Consider the following 22,545-nt stretch of genomic DNA (forward strand, 5'->3'; position numbering starts at 1 on the left):
TTTTTTCCACCCTTGACTGAAACCTAGGGGGAGAGGAAACCCTGCCTTCTTAGCCACACCCACCCAGGATGGAAGCTTCTTTCATGCTGAGCTGGGGGTTACAGAGGAAGGATGTGGGTCATGGTTCAAGGGCCACAGACTTACTGTTCTTATTAAGCGTTTAGTAGATTTTCTTGAATAAATGTTTCTTCATTTGCTGTATGCTCTTAGAACAACCTCCAGAGACTTTAGAATTTTTTTTGTTTGTTTGTTTTAAATAATTTTTACTAAGTATGGTTGTTTTACTAGGAAACAGCTTTGTGAGTTCTGGAAGCTTCTTGTTTTTAATAGTAGTAAATTTCACAAAACAAAATAAGCTATTTTTAAAGGTTTAATTCAGTGACATTTAGTACTGAATTTATAGTACATTAACAAAGTATAACCATCACCTCTGTCTAATTCCAAAACTTTCATTATTGCAGAAGGAATAAGCAGTCATTCCCCATTCCTCCTCTTCTTTTAGCCCCTGGCAACCACTATTCTGCTTTGTCTCTGTGTGGATTTACTTATTCTGGATATTTCATTTAAATAGAAGCATATAATATGTGACTTTCTGTTTGGCTTCTTTCACTCCATGATGTTTTGGGGATTCGTCAGTGTTGTAGCATGTATCAATACCTCTTTCTTTTTTAAGACTGACCAATATTTTGTGGTATGGCTATTCCACATTTTGTGTATCCATTCATCAATTGATGAACATTTGGATTGTTTCTGTCTTTTGGGTGTTACGAATATGCTGTGAACATTCGTGTACAAGGTTTTGTTTGAATACTGGTTTCAATATTTTTTTTTTTTGTATATACCTAAGAATGGCATTGCTGGGTCATATAGTTATTCTGTGTTTAACTTAAAAAAAAGTGTATTTTATGGAATATCAGTAATTTGACATGAGGCTGTAATACTGTCCTTCATTATTGAAGACGCAAACTCTGACTTACAGCTTTTAGCAGAGGTAATTTAGGCAAGCATCAGAGTAAAACAAAAACTATCCATGTTAGACTTAATGGTTATGTTTAACTTATTACTATAACTAATATTGGAATGGTGAAATTTTCTGTAATGTACAGTGCATTACTATTTTAAACATTTTTGGCTAGTGGAAACATAATCACAGCTAGCAAACTGACAAATCTTTAGGGACTTCCCATAAAGAGCACAATTTCAGAAATGTTTGTATTATGACACTTTTTACCTATACAAATTTAATGTAGGAAGGCTGAGCATCTCTTCTAATTTGACTTTTCCAGTGCAAGTTTTACTACAGTAGTACAACAAACCTAATTATTTCTAGCATATCTTTTTGTAAGTTGAAAGTAAACAACTAACTATGCTCTTACAGAGTTGCTCTGGGAAATCTCAAAGACAGTTTTAGGTGTAAAACATATCTTGAAAGTTTTATTTTTTTTCTTTATTTAGGCTCCAAATTTTAGAAAACAAAATCAAAACTGGGGCGCCTGGGTGGCTCAGTCAGTTGAGCGACTGACTTCAGCTCGGGTCATGATCTCATGGTTTGTGAGTTCGAGCCCCTCCCCGCGTCGGGCTCTGTGCTGACAGCTCAGAGCCTGGAGCCTGCTTCTGATTCTGTGTCTCCCTCTGTCTCTGCCCCTCCCCCACTCATGCTCTGTCCCTGTCTCAGAAATAAATAAATAAATAAATAAATAAATAAATAAATAAAAGAAAATAAAATCAAAACAGTTACCAGATATTGTCTGAGAAGCAATACTTGGGTACTTATTTAATTAAAGTGAAAGTGAAGTATTTAAAAAATAAACATAGGTAACTTGATTGTAAAGAACCTTAGTTCTTTCATAAGTGAGAGGAAAATTATTTATTAAATAATCAAGAATATAATAAAGTCCATGTGAAGAACAGAAAATTATTTTGGCAAAATAGACCCACTGCTGCTACCTAGGCAAATTGTACGGAAGATAAAGAATAACCTTTCATATTATAAGCATGTCATTAACTGGTAAACCAAGGAAGCAAACCCAATAAAATTGAGCAAATGTTGCAAAATTTCATTTTATTTTATTATTTTTAAAAAAATTGTAATGTTTGTTTATTTTTGAGAGAGAGAGAGGGAGGGAGGGAGGGAGAGGGAGGCACAGTATCAGAAGCAGGCTCCAGGCTCCAAGCTGTAAGCACAGAGTCTGATGCGGGGCTCGAACTCATGAGCTGTGAGATCATGACCTGAGCTGAGGTCAGACGCTCAACCGACTGAGCCACCCAGGCGCCCCTGGTAATGATTTAAACTTTTAACCAAAACTATATTTAATTTACATTTCACATTGAAACACTGAGGTGGAACATTGAGAACTGTCTGTTACATACAACCAGCATTTTATCAGACTAGCAAAGCTCATGGGCACACCCAGTACAACTCCCTGCAGACACTAATGTCCCTTTTATACCTTCTTAAAGTGGCAAAAATGAACACTTTTATTAGCACGTCCTCCAAATATAGCTTGTCTATAGCAAATATAGCTTGTCTATAAAAATAAGAAACAGTATATAGAGTAAATTATGGGTAGTAATCCCTCTTCTAAAATTCTACCATTTAAAAAAATTAGATGACCAATGGTTATTAGTTTAACTCACGCCACTGAGATCAAGAGTCACATGCTCTTCCAATTGAGCCAGCCAGGTGCCCCTTAATATCAAAGTTATAAGCTACCTAAAAGATCTTGGAAATCAGTGTCAATACATGTTGTAATAAAAAGTTTGTCAGAACAATGATTCAACTTAGTTGAACACAAATTTACATTTTAGCTATTTAAATAAAATATTTATATAGGCTAATGTTAGCTTATCTGAAAAGTAAATGTTTATGCATTTAGGAAAAACAAACCTAAGTAGAATAAAATGATCAATCAGAGAAAATAAATAGCTTTTTTCTTAAAGCAGAGTTATTAAACTAGACTTGTATCAAAGTTGTACTTTACTTATGTGAACTTGGACTTTTTAAATGTTTCTTAGGGCCACCTGGCTGGCTGGGTCGGTAGAACATGTGACTCTTGATCTCAGGGTCTTTAGTTCATGCCCCATGTTGGGCATGGAGTCTACTTAAAAAAATAAAAATGAAAAAATTTAAAAATATTTCTGAGTTAATTCCTGTAAGAATAATTTATTAAGTCTAACACATTTAAATAAACTATAAGAAGTTTAATTTACTTGTTTTCTGGGAGTTTTATAATCTATTTATACAAGTACTTATTATTATTTTTAACCACTGAGCCAGTGAAAACAGAGTTCCTTTAATGAGAGGTAAAACTTTCTGAACTGCAGATACAGAGCTTTATAGCTTTGTGTCTATGATTTCACCTACCGGTCTAGAGACATGAATTGTGGAGCTTAAAAACAAACAAAAAACCTCACTGGTCCAGATACCAAAAACTTATTCTTGGTGGGCATAAAATTCTAAATAGACAAAAAAAGATTATCAAGCCAGAGTGTGTCTTTTATCTTTTACCCAAGAGATCTCTGTCATCCATGTTTGGGATCACCAAATAAATGGTTAAGCCATGAAACCAAATTCTTAGTCATTGTTAGCACTTAGGGTAATAATGTATTGGCCACGCAGTAATTAAAAATCAAACCAAACATACAATCTGTGGAGAAGAAGCGGTAACAACAAGCAGAGAAGTAAGAGTCAGCAAAGTTAAATGTGTATTTCCACTTGGGTTTTACTTCTGGGATCCAAGAAAAGAGGTGCCTAAGCTTAGGCAGCTCGTGAGGTACAATTCTCTGGCAGTCCAGTTTCCTGACTGTGTCAGGCGAATCCACTGGGCACTTTGGTGAAACTTCCAAAACTTAAAAGAGAGTTTTCAAAAAAGATAAAATCATGACTCTCATACAGATATAAAATTAATACATGTCAAAGGTTTTATTTAACTTGTTAATTATTGAGGGATCTAATAAGGCATTAACAACGGTTTCAAAAACAATGGCAGAAAACAGTACAGGCATTTGGGAATGCTGAAATAGATTTATAAATAGAGACATAAGTGGTGACTATCTGCAGGGCAGTAATTACTTGCATTCCATAGGTTGAAATGTTTTGTATTTCCATGAACAAGAATAACTTGCTTTACTATCAGTTCCACAATGTATAGAGATGTAAAATAGGCCAGACAGTGAAAGGCACAGAAAATGTGTAAGAGTAATCCTTTTCATCCACTTCAAAATTTTTCACAATTTTTTTTGCCATTATTGGAAATCTTTTTTTATTCATTTTGTTTTTTTACTATGCTTGCCTTTTTTTTTTTTGCCATGTCAAAGGTTTTAATTTTTATGAAAATGAAATTTATCAATCTTTTTCTTCTAGATTTTGAGCCATAGGAGAGTTTTCCGTAGTACCAGGTTATAGAGAAATCTACTTATGTTTTCTTTTGGTATTTGTATGGTTTATTTTTTACCTTTACATTTCTGTTTTTTTTTTTTTTTTTTAATTTTCTTTGGGTATGGTATAATGAATGGCTCCAGGTTTTATCTTTTTTTTTTTTTAAGTTTATTTATTTATTTAAGTAATCTCTACACCCAGCATGGGGCTCAAACTCATGACCTTGAGATCACGAGTCTTGCGCTCTTCCAACTGAGCCAGCCAGGTGCCCTGGTTTTACCTAAAAAAAAATTTTTTTTGTATGGCAGTCCAACTATCCTAACACTTTTTATTTAAAAAACATATTTTTTTCACCTTGATTTGAGATGCTGCCATTATCATTTATTGAATTTTCATATGTGGTGGGTCTTTCTCTTGATTCTTCATTCTGTTCATTGTCTGTATGTCTATTCATACTTTCAATTATAGAGACTTTATTGTTTTATTTGGTGGGGCTACCTTCACCTCATTGCTCCTTTTTCAGGGGGTTCCCAGTGATTCTACCTATTTTTTAATTTAAAAAGTTTTTTGTCATTATCATTATTTGAGTATAGTTGACATATTAGTTTAATGTGTGCAGCATCCGAGTCAACATTTCTATGCTTATGCTATGTTTACAAGGGTAGCTACCATCTGTCACCATACAATGCTATTACAGTACCATTGACTGTATTCCCTATGTTGTACCTTTCATTCCCATGACTCATTCATTCCATAACTGGCAGCCTGTATCTCCTACTCTCCTTTACCCATTTTGCCCCTCCTCCTTCCCCCCTTCCCCTCTGGCAACTCTCAGTTTGTTCTGTATATGTATAAAAGTATAGATTTGATTCTGCTTTTTGTTTGTTTATTCATTTGTTTTTTAGATTCCACATATAAGTGAAATCATGTGGTATTTGTCTTTCTCTGACTTCACTTAGCATAGTACTCTCCAGTATATAGATTATCTTTTAAGCTATTAGGCAGACATCACATTAGATCTGCTTTAGACAGTTTAACATATTTTGTTTGACTTTCCAAAGTCTAAGAAAGCAGTCTACATCTGCAGTCATTAATCTGCTTTAAGCATTTTCAGTTAAAATTTGTTTAGCATTTCAATTTGTAATCCTAGAGGACAAATACAATTTTGTATGTATTGGGTGTTTCCATTTCTCATCTTTTGCATTTTACCAAGTAACACAAGTCAACAGGAAGAGACATCTCTGGTCAGGAGTGTAAAAACAGGAAGGAGGAAGTCTATTGCAAATCTGTGTTAGCCGATTATCAATTTAGGTTGCACTCTAGAGGATGTCCATTAGCGATTAGCATTGCACTTTGTTGTTACCCAGAATTAACAGTAAGCGTTAATGTCAATGTTATAGAATGTTGACCCTAGTTATAAGAAGTAACGTTAACTAACAGACTGTACTAGGCTCTTGCCTATGCATGGGAACAGGATACTGTTAGTGAGAACCAGTCACAGAAATTGCATATGGAGGGAAACAAGGCAAATAAAATTCAAAATCAGAAATAGAGGGAACGTCATCCTGTATTTTTTGCCTTTGCCTGATCTTGATGCTTTGACAGGTTGTATAATCCTTTAAGATATGGTTGTATCCTTTTTTAAAAAAATTATGGTCTGTCAACTTTGTCATTTAAAAAATTGTTTGACAGAATATCAATTGAATGTCTCCAGTTGAATTAAGAGGAAGCACCTGAGCATTATTTTGTAAAGCATTCTAAGAATGCATGTGGAAACTAGATGAAATGTTTCATGGGAAAATAACACAGAAGGTGAATATTTTGTAAATAAGAAATCTTTTTCAGTATTCTGTGATGCAAGGAATTGGATTCTGTGTTTATACTTTTTTTTTTTTTTTCTTCTGGAGTTGCTAGAAACTCACTTGCTTTGGATATTCAGGATACCTACTTGGTTTAGCTACCTGACAGTGGTATTTTAAGATACTTAGCATATCCCAAATTCTTTACTTAGCTGTACAGTGTTGTGGATGTTTTGGAAAAATTAAAAGTACTGTGTAAAAGCTACATGGTGGTGGCAGCTGCTGATCCTCCTCTTCCACCTTCTCTTCCCTCACCTCCTCCTCCTCCTCTTCCTCCTGCCCCTCTTTCTCTTCCTCCTCCTCCCCCCACCCCGTTTGACATGTGAACATGTTCATTTCCTCAGGTGTCTATTAACTTAACCTATGCCTTTCTGGGACCCTTATTTATGGATTATTTTGTGGTAATGCTTCCCACATTTTTTATGTCATGGCACAACCAGAAAGTTAGATTGAGAGATGATCATTATATATGTCTATAACCTATTCAGTTGGGAAGATGTACTCTAGTGTGTGGGTCAGATGAGGGGGTTTTTAAACCCCTTATAATTTTAAGAAATGCTTGTGTATGTGTGAAATGTGTGCAAGGATAGGCGTCTTAGGGATTTGTCGTTGTTGTAGGTACCAAACCAAATTGAGTTAGCTTGAGGAAATCTGGAAAAAAAAGAATGAAAGCTTTCTGGGTATCTCACAAAATTCTTAAGACAGACATGCTTCTTAAAAGACAAAGAGGTAGAAGACTGTTTCTTTCTCCTTCCTGCTTCTCTCTGTCTTCATTTTCCTCTGAAGTGGAGCTTTCTCTCCTCTCTGCAGTTAGTGGGGGATGACCACCTACAGCTTCCATGTGTCAGTTGGTACATATAGCTGACTGTCTCTGAATTCCAATTCAGAATTCATGAAAGAGTGTATCTGATTGAACCAGTTTGGATCAGTTGTACCCCTCTGGGGCAATGTACCTGTGAATGGAAGACGCTATATTGCTTTTCCAACTTTGTAGTTGGTCATCAGTTCTCGGAGAGAAAGTGTCTATTACAGTTGTGTTTGCGAACTTTTTTGGGGAGAAGATCCAACTTTGATCAAAATCATAGAGGAGGATCTGGTCACTCCCAGGCCACTGTCCAAATAAAGATTAACTGATCTAAGAGTTATAATAGAATTCCCACTACTTAGGGGTGTCTGGGTGCCTCAGTCGGTTAATCCTCCCACTTTGGCTGAGGTCATGATCTCGTGGTTCATGAGTTCAAGCCCCACGTCGGGCTCTGTGCTGACAGCTCAGAGTCTGGAGCCTGCTTCAGATTCTGTGTCTCCCTCTCTCTCTGCCCTCCCCTGCTCACACTGTGTGTGTCTCTCAAAAATAAATAAACATTTAAAAAAATTAAAAAAAAAAAGAATTCCTACTACTTAGTACATCCTTCAAATTAGTTAAACTGTTTGCCTTTTTCACAGTGCCATGTTCTTTTCTGCCTATGTTTACCATGATTGATTACCCTGTCTTTATTTCTCCACCTACTCACATATTACCTATCGTTCAATTCTCATTTTAGGTCTAACCTCCTCCATGAAATCTTTGCATCTTAGAACACAGCATTATAGGTGGATATATTTGTATATTCATATATATATATATATATATGTATTTTTTTCTTGTGTCTGAATTCTTACGCCATGGACTTTTTAAATGCTGTACAATGTTATTTAGTTGTTTGTGAATATATGTTTTAGTATGTATATTTTAAACAAACATCTTAAATGCAGGTCTAATGAAATTGTCCCTGAGGCCTATGATTGTCAACACATACCTGATTAGTTTCGACCATGTTACATAGTATAATGCCTTGGGTACAGCAGACTTTCAATAAATACTTTTTGAACTGAATTAATGAAAAGCAAACCCCTTTTTGTTTTATAGAAAACTTAAATATAGAAGAATAGAGAGGTGAAAAAAACACTTGTTTCCTACTACAGAAGAACAATCACAATTGACATTAATTCTAGTTAATTCTTAGATTAGAAATGACAAATATTTTTTATTTGTTGAATGTTTATTGAAAGGATTTCTGCTATTCAACATGTTAAATTTTGAGTATTAAATATTTGTTAAATGAGGTTCCAATTGCATTGTATAAAATTTTCATCCTGTTTAATTATTTCCTTATTATTGTACCTTTAGAGTGGTTCTTATTTTTATCAAATTCTATAAACAATGATATTAATTCTAAAATAATTTTTTAGGTTCTTTGTTCCCAAAGCAAAAGTAATCATGTAGATAATAGGTAATAGCTAACATCTATTGAACATTTACTGTGTGCCTGTTTTTTAAACACTTAAATGTATTATTTAATCTTCACAAAAAGCAAATGAGGTACCATTATTACATACCTATTCTATAGATAAAGAAATTGGGGTAGAGATAGATTAGGTCATTAGCTCCAGGCACATAGTAAGTGGTGGAGCTTGATGTGAACATAGGCCATTTGGCCTCTGAGCCTATCTATACTTTTTTTTTTTTTTTTTTAACTTTATTTACTTTGAGATAGAGAGAGAAAGCTGGGGAGAGTCTGAGAGAGGGAAAGAAAGAGAATCCCAAACAGGCTCCACACTGCCAGCATGGAGCCGAATGTGGGGCTCGAGCACACAAACTGTGCGATCATGACCTAAGCTGAAATCTAGAGTTGGACGCTTAACCAACTGAGGCACCCAGGCGCCTACCCCAGAGCCTATCTGTACTCTTAATCATTATGTTTTGCCTTCTAATTTAGAATATCAGATAATTAAAGATGTAGTGTAAAAGCTGTATTAAATTTTAACTTAAAAGTAAATGGAAAGGTTTACATTAAGATTTGGAACACTAAGGAATATGACCAGGGCTGTACTCAGGGAGGGAAGGTACTGTATTTTAAACTTGTGCTAGGTCAGAGGAGGCTCAGATACTGAAATTAACTCACAAAAAAAGTGATGTAGGTCGCTTATTCCTCTGCAGCTCCCAGATAGATACAGGGCTCTGGTAACTTTAAGGGGCTGCTTGATGCAAGCAAAATCCCTGACCTTATATCTTCTCCATACCTTTTTTCAGTTTTAAATGATGGAAAAAACAAAATACCACCAACTTTGCCTACCTACCCCTTTCATTCCTATACTTTCATTCATTCCTATGGTAAAAAGAACATAAATCAGGTTTGCTTTTAGGCCTGTCTTACTAGAAGGGCTGGTTCTTTTCAGTTTGGTAGACCAGGCCTAATAGAATCTGTGTACAACGGTGTGTTTTTTTGCTTTCATGTCTGAATGTGAAGGCAGGCAACTAGTTTTTGTGTGGTTTCTGAGAGTGTGTGTATGTATTGTTGATGCCTGGGTATGGCCAACCTTATTATAAAGGAGCTTAATTTTGACAGACTAAGTTAATAGAGGCATTGTCATGATTGATAATAAGAAAGGTACTCTGGGAATGAGCAATGAATATTTAACTGACAGATTTAAGGTAAATAATTTCAGTAATCGGATAGTGATTTGTGTGCAGTGAGCTGCTTTTACCTTTTTTGTACCAATAGTTTCCAACACTTCTTATAAGTCCAAGACTTGGGTTGTATACCTGGCTCTGGCCTAAAAAGTAGGGACATGGTGTTGAGCAAATCCTTTAACTTCTCAAAATTTCAGTTCCTTCATCTGTGAGATAGAAATAAAACCCTGTCTACTTCCCAAGGGTTCTTGGAATCAAATGCAATGATGTACTGTGCAAAATGGCTTTGTAGATTGCAAAACACTAATACAAAGGTAAAAGCTTATTTTTATTTATTTATTTATTTATTTATTTCTGTTACTTACATTCTGTTTTTGAGTGGACACAGAATTGTTTTTCTCAACTTACTGTTTTTCTGCAAAGCTGTGACTTTCTCTGTACAGCAGTGGATTGTATGGTCAGGATCAATGTGAATTTGGATCAGCCTTATATCAGGGTACCCATGTTTCTGTTTTCCTCCATACTACTTACGAATTACACTTACTTGGCAATTTTTTTTTGTCTTTTGAAAAACACATTATAAAAATCAAATTAATACTAGTTAGTATATATTTATTTTTTAAATGCATAGTTCTGAATGCTTTCTTCCAAAGTTCAAATTAAATACATCTGGCTTTCATTTTTAATATATTGTACATTTTAGTAAAGGTCTTGTTTTTACTGTTACTTTTTATTTAAAAATGTTTATTTTAAGAGAGTGAGAGTGTGTAAGCGTGTTAGAGTGTGTAAGCGTGTTCATGAGCGAGGACGGAGGCGAGGGGGGGCAAAGAGAGAGGAGAGAGAGAATCCCAAGCAGACTCCCTGCTGTCAGCACAGAGCCCAATGCAGGGTTTGATCCTAGGAACAGTGAGATCATGACCTGAGCCAAAATTAAAAGAGTTGGATGCTTAACTGACTGAGCCACCCAGGTGCCCCAAGTTCTTGTTTTTACTTCGGATATGTTTATGTTGGTATCTTTTCTAGGACCTCCAAAAATTATTATGAGCCTAGAATTGCCAGAGAATTTTTATGGTGTTTATGGTTCATTTCTGCTATTTTTAACCATTACATTAAAGCAGTAGATATCAGGATAAAGCAGCTTCAAAAAAGAGGAAATGTTATTTTGATTTCATAGTTTTTATTTGTTAATTAGGTTGAATATGCGATTCACACCATACTTTGATGCAATAGTCAAAGAAAATATTTGGATTTTTACTTTTTGGTGAAGGGTGCCCTCTAGTGAGCCTGTTCTTTTTATTAAGGTTTGCAGTTTGCATCATTTTGGCACTTGTGAACTGAATATAGAAATAGAAGACACCTCTAGTTCTCAAGGAGATTGGAAGATGAAATATACACTAAATAATTAGAAAATAAATTTTTTGTGTTACACAAATAAAAGGTACAAATAAATGAAAGATGAATTTTTTTTTTAATGTTCATTTATTTTTGAGACAGAGACAGAGCATGAACAGGGGAGGGTCAGAGAGAGAGGCAGACACAGAATCTGAAGCAGGCTCCAGGCTCCGAGCTGTCAGCACAGAGCCCGACGTGGGGCTCGAACCCACAGACCATGAGATCATGACCTGAGCCGAAGTCGGAAGCTCAACCGACTGAGCCACCCAGGTGCTCCGAAAGATGAATTTTTAAAAAGATAGTGATATACAAATAAATAGAAGTTAAAGAGTTGTTTCTGCACTTGATTTTCAGTTTCTATTGCTTACAGTCAGTACTTAATAAATATTGAGTATTGTTGGAAAGAATACTCCTTTGTCTTTTATCCAGGTGTTACTGTCTTGGAGCTATTTCATTTCTTATTTGCTCCTGGATTACAGGGTGTCAGGGAAAGTTAATGAGAATGTTGTTATTCATGCTTGATATATTTGATAAAATGGTTGGGAAAATGTTAGAGGAGTACTAGGTATGATAATTTTATATTGACTGCTTTTTTTCTTTCTATTTTATATTGCTACGTAGAATTATGTATATTTTTTCAAAGATTCATAGGAAAGTCTGCCAATGTCCAATATTTTAATGGTAGTCACTTTAGGGGAATATCTTCACATTATTCTGTGTAGGGCTTTGCTCTGTTCTTTTGTGGTTGTGCACCAGCATATCCATGCTATTGGAGAACACAGGATTCTGAGATAGAGAAAAGCCATTTTTATTTTGTCTAGAAAAGGAACTATGGTGCTCCAGTAAACATAGGTAGGTTAGAGAAATTGGATTGGGTATATTGAGATTTTATCAATTTTTTAAAAAATATAAACATTTTATTAAAAGTTAAAAAGTCATTTCTCAGCAAATAAATACAGGTATCCCCTGCTCTTTGAAAGTTTGTGTTTCATCAGTTCACTTTTTTTTTTAATTTTTTTTTTTAATGTTTATTTATTTTTGAGACAGAGAGAGACAGAGCATGAATGGGGGAGGGGCAGAGAGAGAGGGAGACACAGAATCAGAAGCAGGCTCCAGGCTCTGAGCCATCAGCCCAGAGCTCACGAACCGTGAGATCGTGACCTGAGCTGAAGTCGGACGCTCAACCGACTGAGCCACCCAAGCGCCCCATCAGTTCACTTTTATAAAAGACCTAAATAAGTACCGATTTCCACTAACTGAAAGAAATCCAAAGAAGATTTTTGCTTTTTAGGAAAAAGGCAAAAAGTGAAAATTGTGTTCAGCAGCATAAGCATCAAAAGTGGCAATGTCAGGTTCTTTTCTGGGGACCTGTACTCAGTGTCAAGCCACCATAGCTCTGAACTGTGTGAGCATGTGTGTTTTATCTTGATTTATTTTGTGCATCTGTTAACAAGATGTTTCCTAAAGTATATCAGAAAAGCCTAAGAGAGGTTATTTTGTGCGTCTGGGAATGCTAAAAAAATTTTCCATAGAAATTAGGAGTAATGGCTTCTTCACTTTATACCATTCCTGTTTCATGGGAGCTCTCTACGTTCCAATAGTAGGAGAAACATGTGCATTTTATTCTTTTTAATTATTGTGACGGCTTTTTTTTTTTACAGTGAAAATACAGTGAAAGAAAAAGGTACCAAAAATGGTATGAGGATATTATGTGCCTTTTGGCAAAAAATATCCTGGTATGTTACCAGTAATAAGAAAGCCCTTGTTCACGTAATATCTTAAGAATGTTGTTTTGTCAGAAAGAAGGAGGTTTTCCTTAAAAAAAGGAAAGAAAAGAAACCTTGAATATGATTAATAAATAATATAGCATCTGTCCAAAAACTCGAAGTAGCCCGAGTTCCTCCATTAAGACATTTTATTTGGTAACATTAATTTTTAAAGAGCCAATTTTAACATTTTAATGATATTTTGGTTTTTCTTGTATCTATTTTATTACCACTAGGTGGAGCCCTGTGCATACAATTCAAGAAGGCATTTCTGAAAGCTGATTTACTTGTTTAAAAGCCATAAACCTGATACATCAGATGATCAAATAATGTATGATAACTCATATTTCAACATTTTGCTTTGGTGTGGAAGATTAGATATAATGAAGATAGAAAATGTGTACTTAAAATAATTTTTAAGCTATGCTTTTTTAAGACCTACATTATTTTTATGCATTCCTACTTGCTAAAATTAAAATATGTAAATTAAAATCTTTAGTGTATCATGGTCCATCTTTATCTTCACATGAAGTTTTTAAATCATCTCTTCTTTTAAAATTGATTTTACATTGCATTTTGGCCTGATTAGCATTACATTTTGGTAGAAATAAGATTTTATTGTGCTGAGCTTTTGGAAGGGAAGACTGAACTCTCTTACCCTGAAGTTATTATATGTACACTTGACCCTTGAACAATGTGTGGGTTAAGGGCACTGACCCCCTGTGCAGTTGGAAATCTGCATATAACTTTTGACTCCCCAAAGATTTAACTACTAATAACCTACTGTTGACCAGAAGCCTTAATACCATAAACGGTCAATTAACACATATTTTATATGTTTATAGATAGTACATTCTTGCAATCATGTAAGCTAGAGAAAAGAAAATGTTATTAAGAAAATTGTAAGGAAGAGAAAATACATTTCCAGTACCATACTGTATTGAAGAAAATTTGTAAGTGTACCTGCTCAGTTCACATCCTTGTTGTTCAAGTTTCCTCTGTATATGGAGCACTAATTTACAAGCTTAGTGGATGTGGGATGGTGGAAAATTTACCAACTTTTTGATGTTCACTCTTCCTGGTTCTGCCATATATCTGTGTGTATTTATTTATAGGATTTGAATTAGGCCTGCAGTAGACATTATAGCATTCTGAGGGACATTTTGAAAGAAGAAAAATTATTTTCATTAAAATTATATATTGCTTGAAAGTTAGATCAGTAATATATCTGCACATTAATAATTAGATGGATAAAACTGTTAACCAATTTAGGATTCAAAGAGTGAATAGCACTGCATGGCATTTCCTTTCTTATCCTGCAAATTAAAATTTCAAAGAGTAATGATTGTCATTTAGAGACAAAAAAAATAGACTTTTCAGAGTCTCTGCCTAAGGTTAGATGAGTATGGGGCCCTTAGATTTCTCTACTTCATATTTTGCTCCTCTTTATTTTGTTGCATTTGTAATTTAATACTGCCTAACAATTAGCTATGCCTCAGTTCTCATCCTTTTTTTCTGTCCATTGGATGATTTCACCTGATGGGTGCAACAGTGCACATCAGGGATTCCCTATTGAGTCATTCTCAATTGTTGATCTTCAAAGGTGATCTGGTTAGTTGCTATACTCGTAACTTCTCTGCATTTCATGCTGCTTATCACCCATTTCTGATCGGAGAGTCTGTATGACATAATGGTTAAGAGCACTGATTTGGAGTCAGGTAGACTTGGGGTTAAATCTTGGCTCTACTACTGTGTGACTTTGGACCTAAAGTCTTAATCTTCCCAAACTACATTTGTAAATGGGGATGCTAATAGAATCTATGTTGTAAAGCTGTAGTGAATATAATGAGGTAATGCATGCAAAGTACTTAATAGTAAATCTTGGTTGTTAACTGTTTTTCGATGTTTACCACATTAAGCCAGAAGCAATAGATATATGACTCCTCTTTAGTCAGTTTAGTCACTGTGGGGAATTGTTGATAGGGAGTGCACACTTTTTTTTGCTTTCCGTATCCTTCCTCCACCGTCTCTCCAAATTATCTCTATAATTAAACATAGGCTTCTTCAGAGAAAAGATGGATAATTCCTACTATGCCTCTGGTGTCAAGAAATACTTGGGAGAGGTATTGTTTCTGCTTTCTTCCTTTTTCCAGGGATCTTATACATACCCACCCTTTCTCCCTTCCTGTTTCTCTCTATTCACCCAGCTATTTATTGTTGGCTTTATTAGCAAATTATCAGACTAGTTATTTCGAATATAATTTTTCATGAGAGTGGGTAGAGGGTTAAATCAACTACATGTATTGATTAATTCCATTTTGAGTGCTTGCGTTTGGCTTTTAGATTTGTGCTGCATCTACGAAGTTAAGAAAGTCAGAACTAGGAACTTTCTAGGGTCGTTTTTAAGGCCAAATTCTGTCTAATCATGAATTGTGGATTCTGGCACTTGCTTGAACCGTCAGTGCTTTTAAAAAAATGCATTTTATTCCTGTGATTTAGAACGTTTCCTCATCTCTGCTTCTTTATTCCTGTGCGTTCTGTTCAGGATGATCTCATTGGTGTAGATTATGGGTGATGTGTGGTTATATCAGCTTGGACTGCAGCTTGTATTTATGTCTGTAACAGCAAGTGGTTATCAGTGGTGTAACAGTCAAGAGAGACTAAGACTTAGTTATAGGTGGATCATTCACAGTACTGATTCCTTTATGTTATTTTTATTTCCTTTATTGGGGCTTACAGTTCTAACAGCAGAAGGCATGGAATGTAAATAGTTCACCCATTTCAGGCTTTGGTTTTCTATTAATGGTGGGTGGGTATTGCGTATGTTCTGATGTACTTTGTAGAGAAAGAGTCATTCACCTGTGATGCTATAATAGATGCACTGGCAGTGTCCTGAATTACTATAAGACGGGAGTGGTTTTGCTTTAAAATCCTGGAGAATAAATTAGAAAGATATACTAGAAGATGGGCTTTAAGAACTTTCTAGAATAAAATAGACTTCTGGAAAATAACTTTTTTTCTTTCTGTTTATATGTTATTACTGTTTTTTAAAGGGCAGCTTTAAGTTTGTTTATTTTGAGAGAGGGAGGGAGGGGCAGAGAGAGAGAACCCCAAACAGGCTCCACATTCTCAGTGTGGAGCCCAGTGCAGGGCTCGAACTCACGAACTGCGAGATCATGACCTAAGCCGAAATCAAGAGTCGGATGCTTAACTGACTGAGCCACCCAGGCACCCCTGTTATTACTATTTTTAAAAGAGGTAATAATATTGCCCTTTGCACTCACAAACAGAGTCAAATCCTCTTTGGAGAGACATTGTAGTAGGGTCGTTCTAAAATATCTCTTAGATTTTTGGTACAGTGCTACAGCTGTAACAGGAAAAAAAAAAGAGAGGACAGTTGTTTTGGTATGTTTGTTTACTACCTGGTATTTTAAGAGTCAGATAAATTTCAAACTTTTATTCAAATAGGTAAAAAAAAATTAGAAATGAGTATATATATTACTTTAATAAAGTGTTCAAAGTTATGAAATACAAATTTGTTTATAGCACACCAATATCAGGTTAACTTTCTCTTGCATGTGGTTTTTCCTGTGGAGTAATGTTTGTTTAAGAATTCTTATTATATGTATTAATTATAGGAAAAGCACAAGGGAAGCAAAAAAGTATCCTGGGAATTGTAGTATTGCCTCAGTCCCTTACTAATAACTAGCAAATGAGCAAGCCATTTGCCAATTCTTTTTTTTTTTTTTTTTCTTTTTGAGAGAGAGTGAGCAAGGGAGGTGCAGAGAAAGAGGGGACAAAGGACAAAGGATCCAAAGCAGGTTCTGTGCTGATAGTTGTCGAACCCACAGACTGTGAGATCGCGACCTGAGTCACCCAGGCACCCCACCATTTGCCATTTCTATGCCTACTCCCTCACTTGTGAAAAGGAGGCAATATTTTCTCTGGTGCTGTATAAGAAATAAAACATTGGATATAAAAAATACAGAAGGCCCCATGCAGATGTCAAGTATTAGTGGTAGTCAGCTCCTTTAGTATGGGGTAGCTATATTTGATATTGCAACCAGTACCTATTCAACAGCCAGTTCACTCTTTAGTAAGGATTTGGTTGTTTTTTATGTGCATATTATGCTAGTAGCCAGTGTATATATTGAGCACTTACCATATGTCAGTTACTGCTAAGAATCTTTCATGTGTTTACTAATTTAATCCTTATAACTCTCTGATGTAGCTACTATTTTTCATCCCTATTTTATTGTTGAGAAAGTTGCGATTTAGAGAAGGGGCTTTTCTGACATAGAACAGTTAGTGTCCGTTCTGATTCCATCTGTCTCCATCCATTTATCCATCGAGTTATTCATCAATTATTTATTAAGCATCTGCTATGTGATAAGTATTATTTATTCTAGTGCTGAGCATTCATTGGGGAACAAAACAGACAAAAAGCTCTTCCGTCATATAACTTACATTCCAGTGGGCAAAGACAAAATAAATAAAAGTATGCAATTGAGCATATATTCGAGTATAGTGGTAAGAGTGATACAGTGATAAAGTAAACTACTTTGTTTCAGAAAACAGAAAAAAGTAAAGCAGGGAAGGGAATTTTGTGTGTGTGTGTTTATAACGTAGATATTGTAGCCAGAAAGGGCCTCATCAGGAAGGGGATAAAAAAAAAAACCCTGAAATTGGTAAGGGAGGCATCCCACATGTGAGAAGTGTGATCCAGGTAAAGGAAATAGTGTGTGTGTAAAGCATAGGACAGGAATGTGCTTGGTGTGTTGCAGGAACTACAGGGAGGCCAGTGTTGCTGGCACAGAATAAAGTGGAGAGTAAGTATTAGGAAGTGAGGTCAGTGAGATAACATGGGGCAAAATTATATAGCGATTTATGGGCTATTATAAGAGAAATAGGGTTTTGAGCAGAAGGGAGATACGGGATCTGATTTATATTTTAATGGCATCATTCTGTCTACTGTGTTGTAAACAGACTGAAGGGGACCAAGGGTGAAATCAAGGAGACTGATTGCAGAAGCAGTTGGCAGAATTCTAGGCAAGACATAATGGTGGCTTAGTCCATGATGGCACCAGTAAAGGTTGTGAGATGTGGTTGGATTTGCTGGATTGTTTTGGCAGTGAGGGTGAGAGAATGCAAACAGTCAGGGGTGATTTCAAGGCTTTTTGCCAGAGCAACTAGAAGAGTGAGGTTTACTGAGATGGAGGAAGACCGTGGGAGGAGCAGGTTTTGAGGAAGAAGGTAGGGATTCATTTTGAACATATTTGAGGTGCTTATCACATACCCAGGTGGAGAAATATATGAGTTTGAAGTTTAGGGGAGAGGTTGGGGCTAGAATCATACATTTGGGAGGTGTCCATTTGTTTATGGAATAATAAGCTCCAAATCTGGATGAGATTGAGAGAATAGTATAGGTAGAAAAGAGAAGATGTCCAAGATTAGAGCCTAGTTCTAGCTCAGGTCTTAAAGGCTCAATTTTTTTTTTTTTTTAATGTTTATTTCTTGGAGAGAGAGAATGAGTGGGGGAAGGGCAGAGAGAGAGGGAGACAGAATCTGAAGCAGGCTCCAGGCTCAGGCTGACAGCACAGAGCCTGACATGGGGCTTGAACCCACAAACTGCGAGATCATGACCCGAGCTGAAGTTGGACACTCAACCAGATGAGCCACCCAGGTGCCCCAAGGCTCAAATTCTTGATAATAGCTATCCAATATTGCTGTCTCTAGTATTATTAATAGATACTCATTAAAATCCTATAACATGGAGGCTGCCCCTCAGGAAGCTTTTGGATGATACGAAGAAATAAAATATAGGACATATATTTGAAAGGCTTAAATTACAGTAAAAGGATAATATATAATTACATGTCACAATGAGTGGAAAGGACTGTAAATTTACCTATTCTGCAGATGAAGAGATTACTTGGCATGGAAATGATTGACGAAGGTCTGTTGGAGGAAATGAGAATTGAACTAAATCTCAAATAATGAGGAACAGATTGGGGGGCACAGATTGGGAGGTCCCCAAGACTACTCTGAAGTTCAGTAATTTAGAAGGAGGACTCACAGAATTTAGAAAGCTTCTATATTCACAGTTGCTGTTTGTTACAGCAAAAGAAACATTAAAATTAACATCAGGAAGAGGCACATAAGTCAGGGTCTAGGAGAGTTTTAAGTGGGGGCTCCCCATTGTCCTTTCCCAGTGGTCATATAGACACCCCTTAACTTCTCCCAGCAATGATGTGTGGCAGTAGTCATGGAATATTGCTGGCCAGGGAAGCTCACTTAAGCTGTGGTGTCCAGGGTTTTTCCTAGGGTTTGGTCACATACACATGACACACTGCTGTGAGTTGTTTACCCTTAATCTATGGACTCTCCAGAGCTGATATGATGTGGCCCCAAGGTCCCCATCCACTGTAAGTCACATTGTAAATCACATTGCTAGCTTAAGATTATTTGGCATTGCCCAAGACCCTCAAGTAAACAAAGACAACTATCAGGACATCCCAGACATTTACCTCCCAGGAGCTGGGGACAAGGGCCAAACCTTTCTTTGGGTAAGGTTAATTTTTTCTGCATGGTGGTTGGCTGGGAGGGTGGTGCCCTCTATGTGGAGAAAGCATGAGCTGAGATACAGTAGGAATGTGTACACCATGTTTAGAGAACATCGTGGTGACTGCAATATGGCCTTGTACTTGAGAATATGAACTCTGGAGACATAGTGCCAGGATTTATATCCCAGCTGCCCTTTGCTAGCTGTGGAATTTATGGCAGTTATATAATCTATAACATCAGTAAAGCAAGGGTAGTAACAACGCCTTCTTTATAGGCTTGTTGTGAGGAATTACTGTACAAAGTACTTAGAGTATGTCCTGACATAGTAAATGCTGTAGAAATCAGGAGTTTGTTCATCATTAATGATGAAATTCATTATCATGTCCTTAATCATTTACTCAGTGATTCTTTTTTGAGCACTAGTATGTTAAAGACTAGTTAAAGACTAGTATGTTCTGAGCCTCAGACCTTGAGTTCTAGATACCTAGGCAGTTTCCAGGTATCTACAGGGTTTGTGACTGATTTAATATTAACATGTTCAAAAAGAAATTAAATAATTTTTCGCACAAATGATTTTTACTATTGGCAGTACTATTAACTCAGTTTTGTTTTAAGATTATCAGCTGTTGCAGGGCGCCTGAATGGCTCAGTAGTTGAAGCGTTTGACTTCGGCTCAGGCTATGATATCACAGTTTGTGAGTTTAGCCCCACATCAGGCTCTCTGCTGTCAGCACAGAGCTCACTTCAGATCCTCTCTGCCCCTCACCTACTCCGGCTCTCTTTCTCTCTCTCAAAAATAAGTAAACATTAAAAAAAAAGATTATCAGCTGTTGCTATGAAGTTAAAACTTGTATTTAACTGGCAGTCAGTCAAATAATTTAATTTGGAGAGAAGTGCTGAACCATAGTTACATTAAGTGGAATTCATTGTGATACTTCTGCATCTGTTCTGTGGCTTCAGCTGTTACTTGAAGGCATGCTATGTCATCTGGCCTGTGGTATCCATGATAGAAATGATATCTTTCTAAAGAAGGGCTTTATCATAATACGCTGCCGCTTGAGGGCTCGCACTTGTAGAATTGCATTCCCTTCCCCTGTGCCATGTTTTGTTTTGTTTTGTTTTGTTTTTAAATCAGTCCTGATTATCCTTTTTTTCCTTCTCTTTGGACCATGAAAAGCTTCAGGGTAGTGACTTTGGGAGCAGGACTTTGTGAAGAGACCTTTACATGGGAGAAGTAATTTACATGTAAGAGATAGGAAGGTATTTTTTAGGTATGTTATAGGCTTACTTTAAACATTTAACTTATGCTCCAAAGTAACTGTAATGTAATATTGCTACTATAGCAAATTATTATTAATAGCTTTAATTGTATGTTTAAAAGTCATATTCATGGGGTGCCTGGGTGGCTCAGCTGGTTAAGCGTCTTGACTTTTGATCTTGACTCAGTTGTCAAGATCTCACAGTTTGAGAGTTCAAGCCCCACGTTGGGACTTGAACGTGAGACAGTCTCACAGTTCATGAGTTCAAGGCCCATGTTGGGCTCTGTGTTGACAGCACAGAGCCTGCTTGGGATTTTTTCTCTCCCTATCTCTGCCTTCCCCCCTCTCAAAATAAATAAATGAGTAAAACTTTAAAAATGTTAAAAAAAAAAAAAAAGTCATGTTCACAGGCTTAAATCTGGATATCAGAATTAAGCAATTCTTGAAATGTATGAATATCACCTTAATATACTGATTACAAAGCAAAAAACCAAAATATATTAGCTGTTTCAAAGAATGGGCTAATAAAGAATAAATTTTGGTGAACTGGGAAGTTAATGTTAGCTTTCTTTTTGTATACATTTAGGTCTGTTTATGATGACCAACCAAATGCACACAAGAAGTTTATGGAAAAGTTAGATGCTTGTATCCGTAATCATGACAAGGAAATTGAAAAGATGTGTAATTTTCATCATCAGGGTTTTGTAGATGCTATTACAGAACTCCTTAAAGTAAGGACTGATGCAGAAAAACTGAAGGTAAGAAATGTTTTAAAATTCTCTTAACCTTTGGGGTGCCTGGGTGGCTCAGTTGGTTAAGCATCCGACTCTTGGTTTCAGCTTAGGCATGATGAGTCCCACATGGGGCTCCATGCTGCCAGTGTGGAGCCTGAGTGGGATTCTCTGTCTTCCCTTTCTCTCGCTCCTTCCCTGCTTGTGCGCCCGCGTTCTCTCCTAAAATAAATAAATAAACTTAAAATAAAAGAAACTTATTTAAAAAAAATTCTCTTTACCTTTGCTGTCATTAAATTACTGAAGTATTAGTTTGTAGTGCATATGTACAAATAATTATTAAATGTACTATTTTCAAGAAGTGAGTTAGTGTGTATATTTGGGAATGCTCTTTATGCTCTATTAACATAGTTGTCATGCTAATGACAGGAGTAATCTCTTTTTTGTAAAGCAAGTAATGCATTGACTTAACAGGATTTCTTTCCATGCAGGGAAATGAACGAAAAGAATTCATACAGTGAAAGACCTCATTTGCAGTTTTAGAATTTTAAAAAGACAATTAGTACAATAATGATAAAAACTATCCTCTAAAAACCTTTAAAAACTTACTATAAGTGATTATGTTCTCAAAATTATTTAATAATATTGAAACTTAGTTTAATAGCAAAGCATAATTTTCTTAAAGAAAGTTGGTGTGCATTTTCTGCCACAGAGCAAAAACGTTATTTATTAAATGAGACCTGGATTTGTTTAGCCAGAATTCAAAATATTTAGTTCTAAGAATTGTGCTATTTATCTTTCTTTACATTTGGAGAATTTAGCAGATAAAATGACCCTGGTTCACCAAAGGTTATGATTAAAAAACCATTATATAAAGGATATTCAGATAACAAGAGACCAAATACAGCATCAATGAGGTCACTGAGCATCTTTGTTCAGAAATTAATGAGATTTTTAATAAACTAGAATGTGCTTCCTTACGATGATGACCTAATGAGTCACTTAATATGTGGGAAAATTTGAAGTTGAGCTTTGTCTGCACCTGCAGCATTAAAATGTTGCTGTGGATTGAGATTTCCGTGTTTGATGTTAATCAACCACCCAGTGTTTGCATTCAGCAAAGTATGAATGTTTAATTACCATAA

The 22,545-nt window shown here is 35.9% G+C and overlaps 1 protein-coding gene across 9 annotated transcripts in view; it reads left to right on the forward strand.

The window, feature by feature from the left end:
• EXOC6 (exocyst complex component 6) overlaps nucleotides 1–22,545 on the forward strand; it is a 296,860-nt gene that overhangs the window by 102,728 nt on the left and 171,587 nt on the right. For 7 of the 9 annotated variants that reach the window (XR_006194679.1, XM_042908852.1, XM_042908849.1 and 4 more), the window contains exon 2: nucleotides 21,256–21,427. Coding sequence is in view for 8 of the 9 variants with exons in the window: in XM_042908852.1 (XP_042764786.1) it covers nucleotides 21,256–21,427 (172 nt within the window). In the remaining variant the exon portion in view is untranslated. Of the gene's footprint in view, nucleotides 1–13,082; nucleotides 13,178–20,230; nucleotides 20,682–21,255; nucleotides 21,428–22,545 lie in introns of those variants that run through there. The other 2 variants (XM_042908853.1, XM_042908855.1) reach the window with 2 other exon arrangements.

Source organism: Panthera leo, chromosome D2 (assembly GCF_018350215.1).
Source record: "Panthera leo isolate Ple1 chromosome D2, P.leo_Ple1_pat1.1, whole genome shotgun sequence".
NCBI classification, from domain to species: domain Eukaryota; kingdom Metazoa; phylum Chordata; class Mammalia; order Carnivora; family Felidae; genus Panthera; species Panthera leo.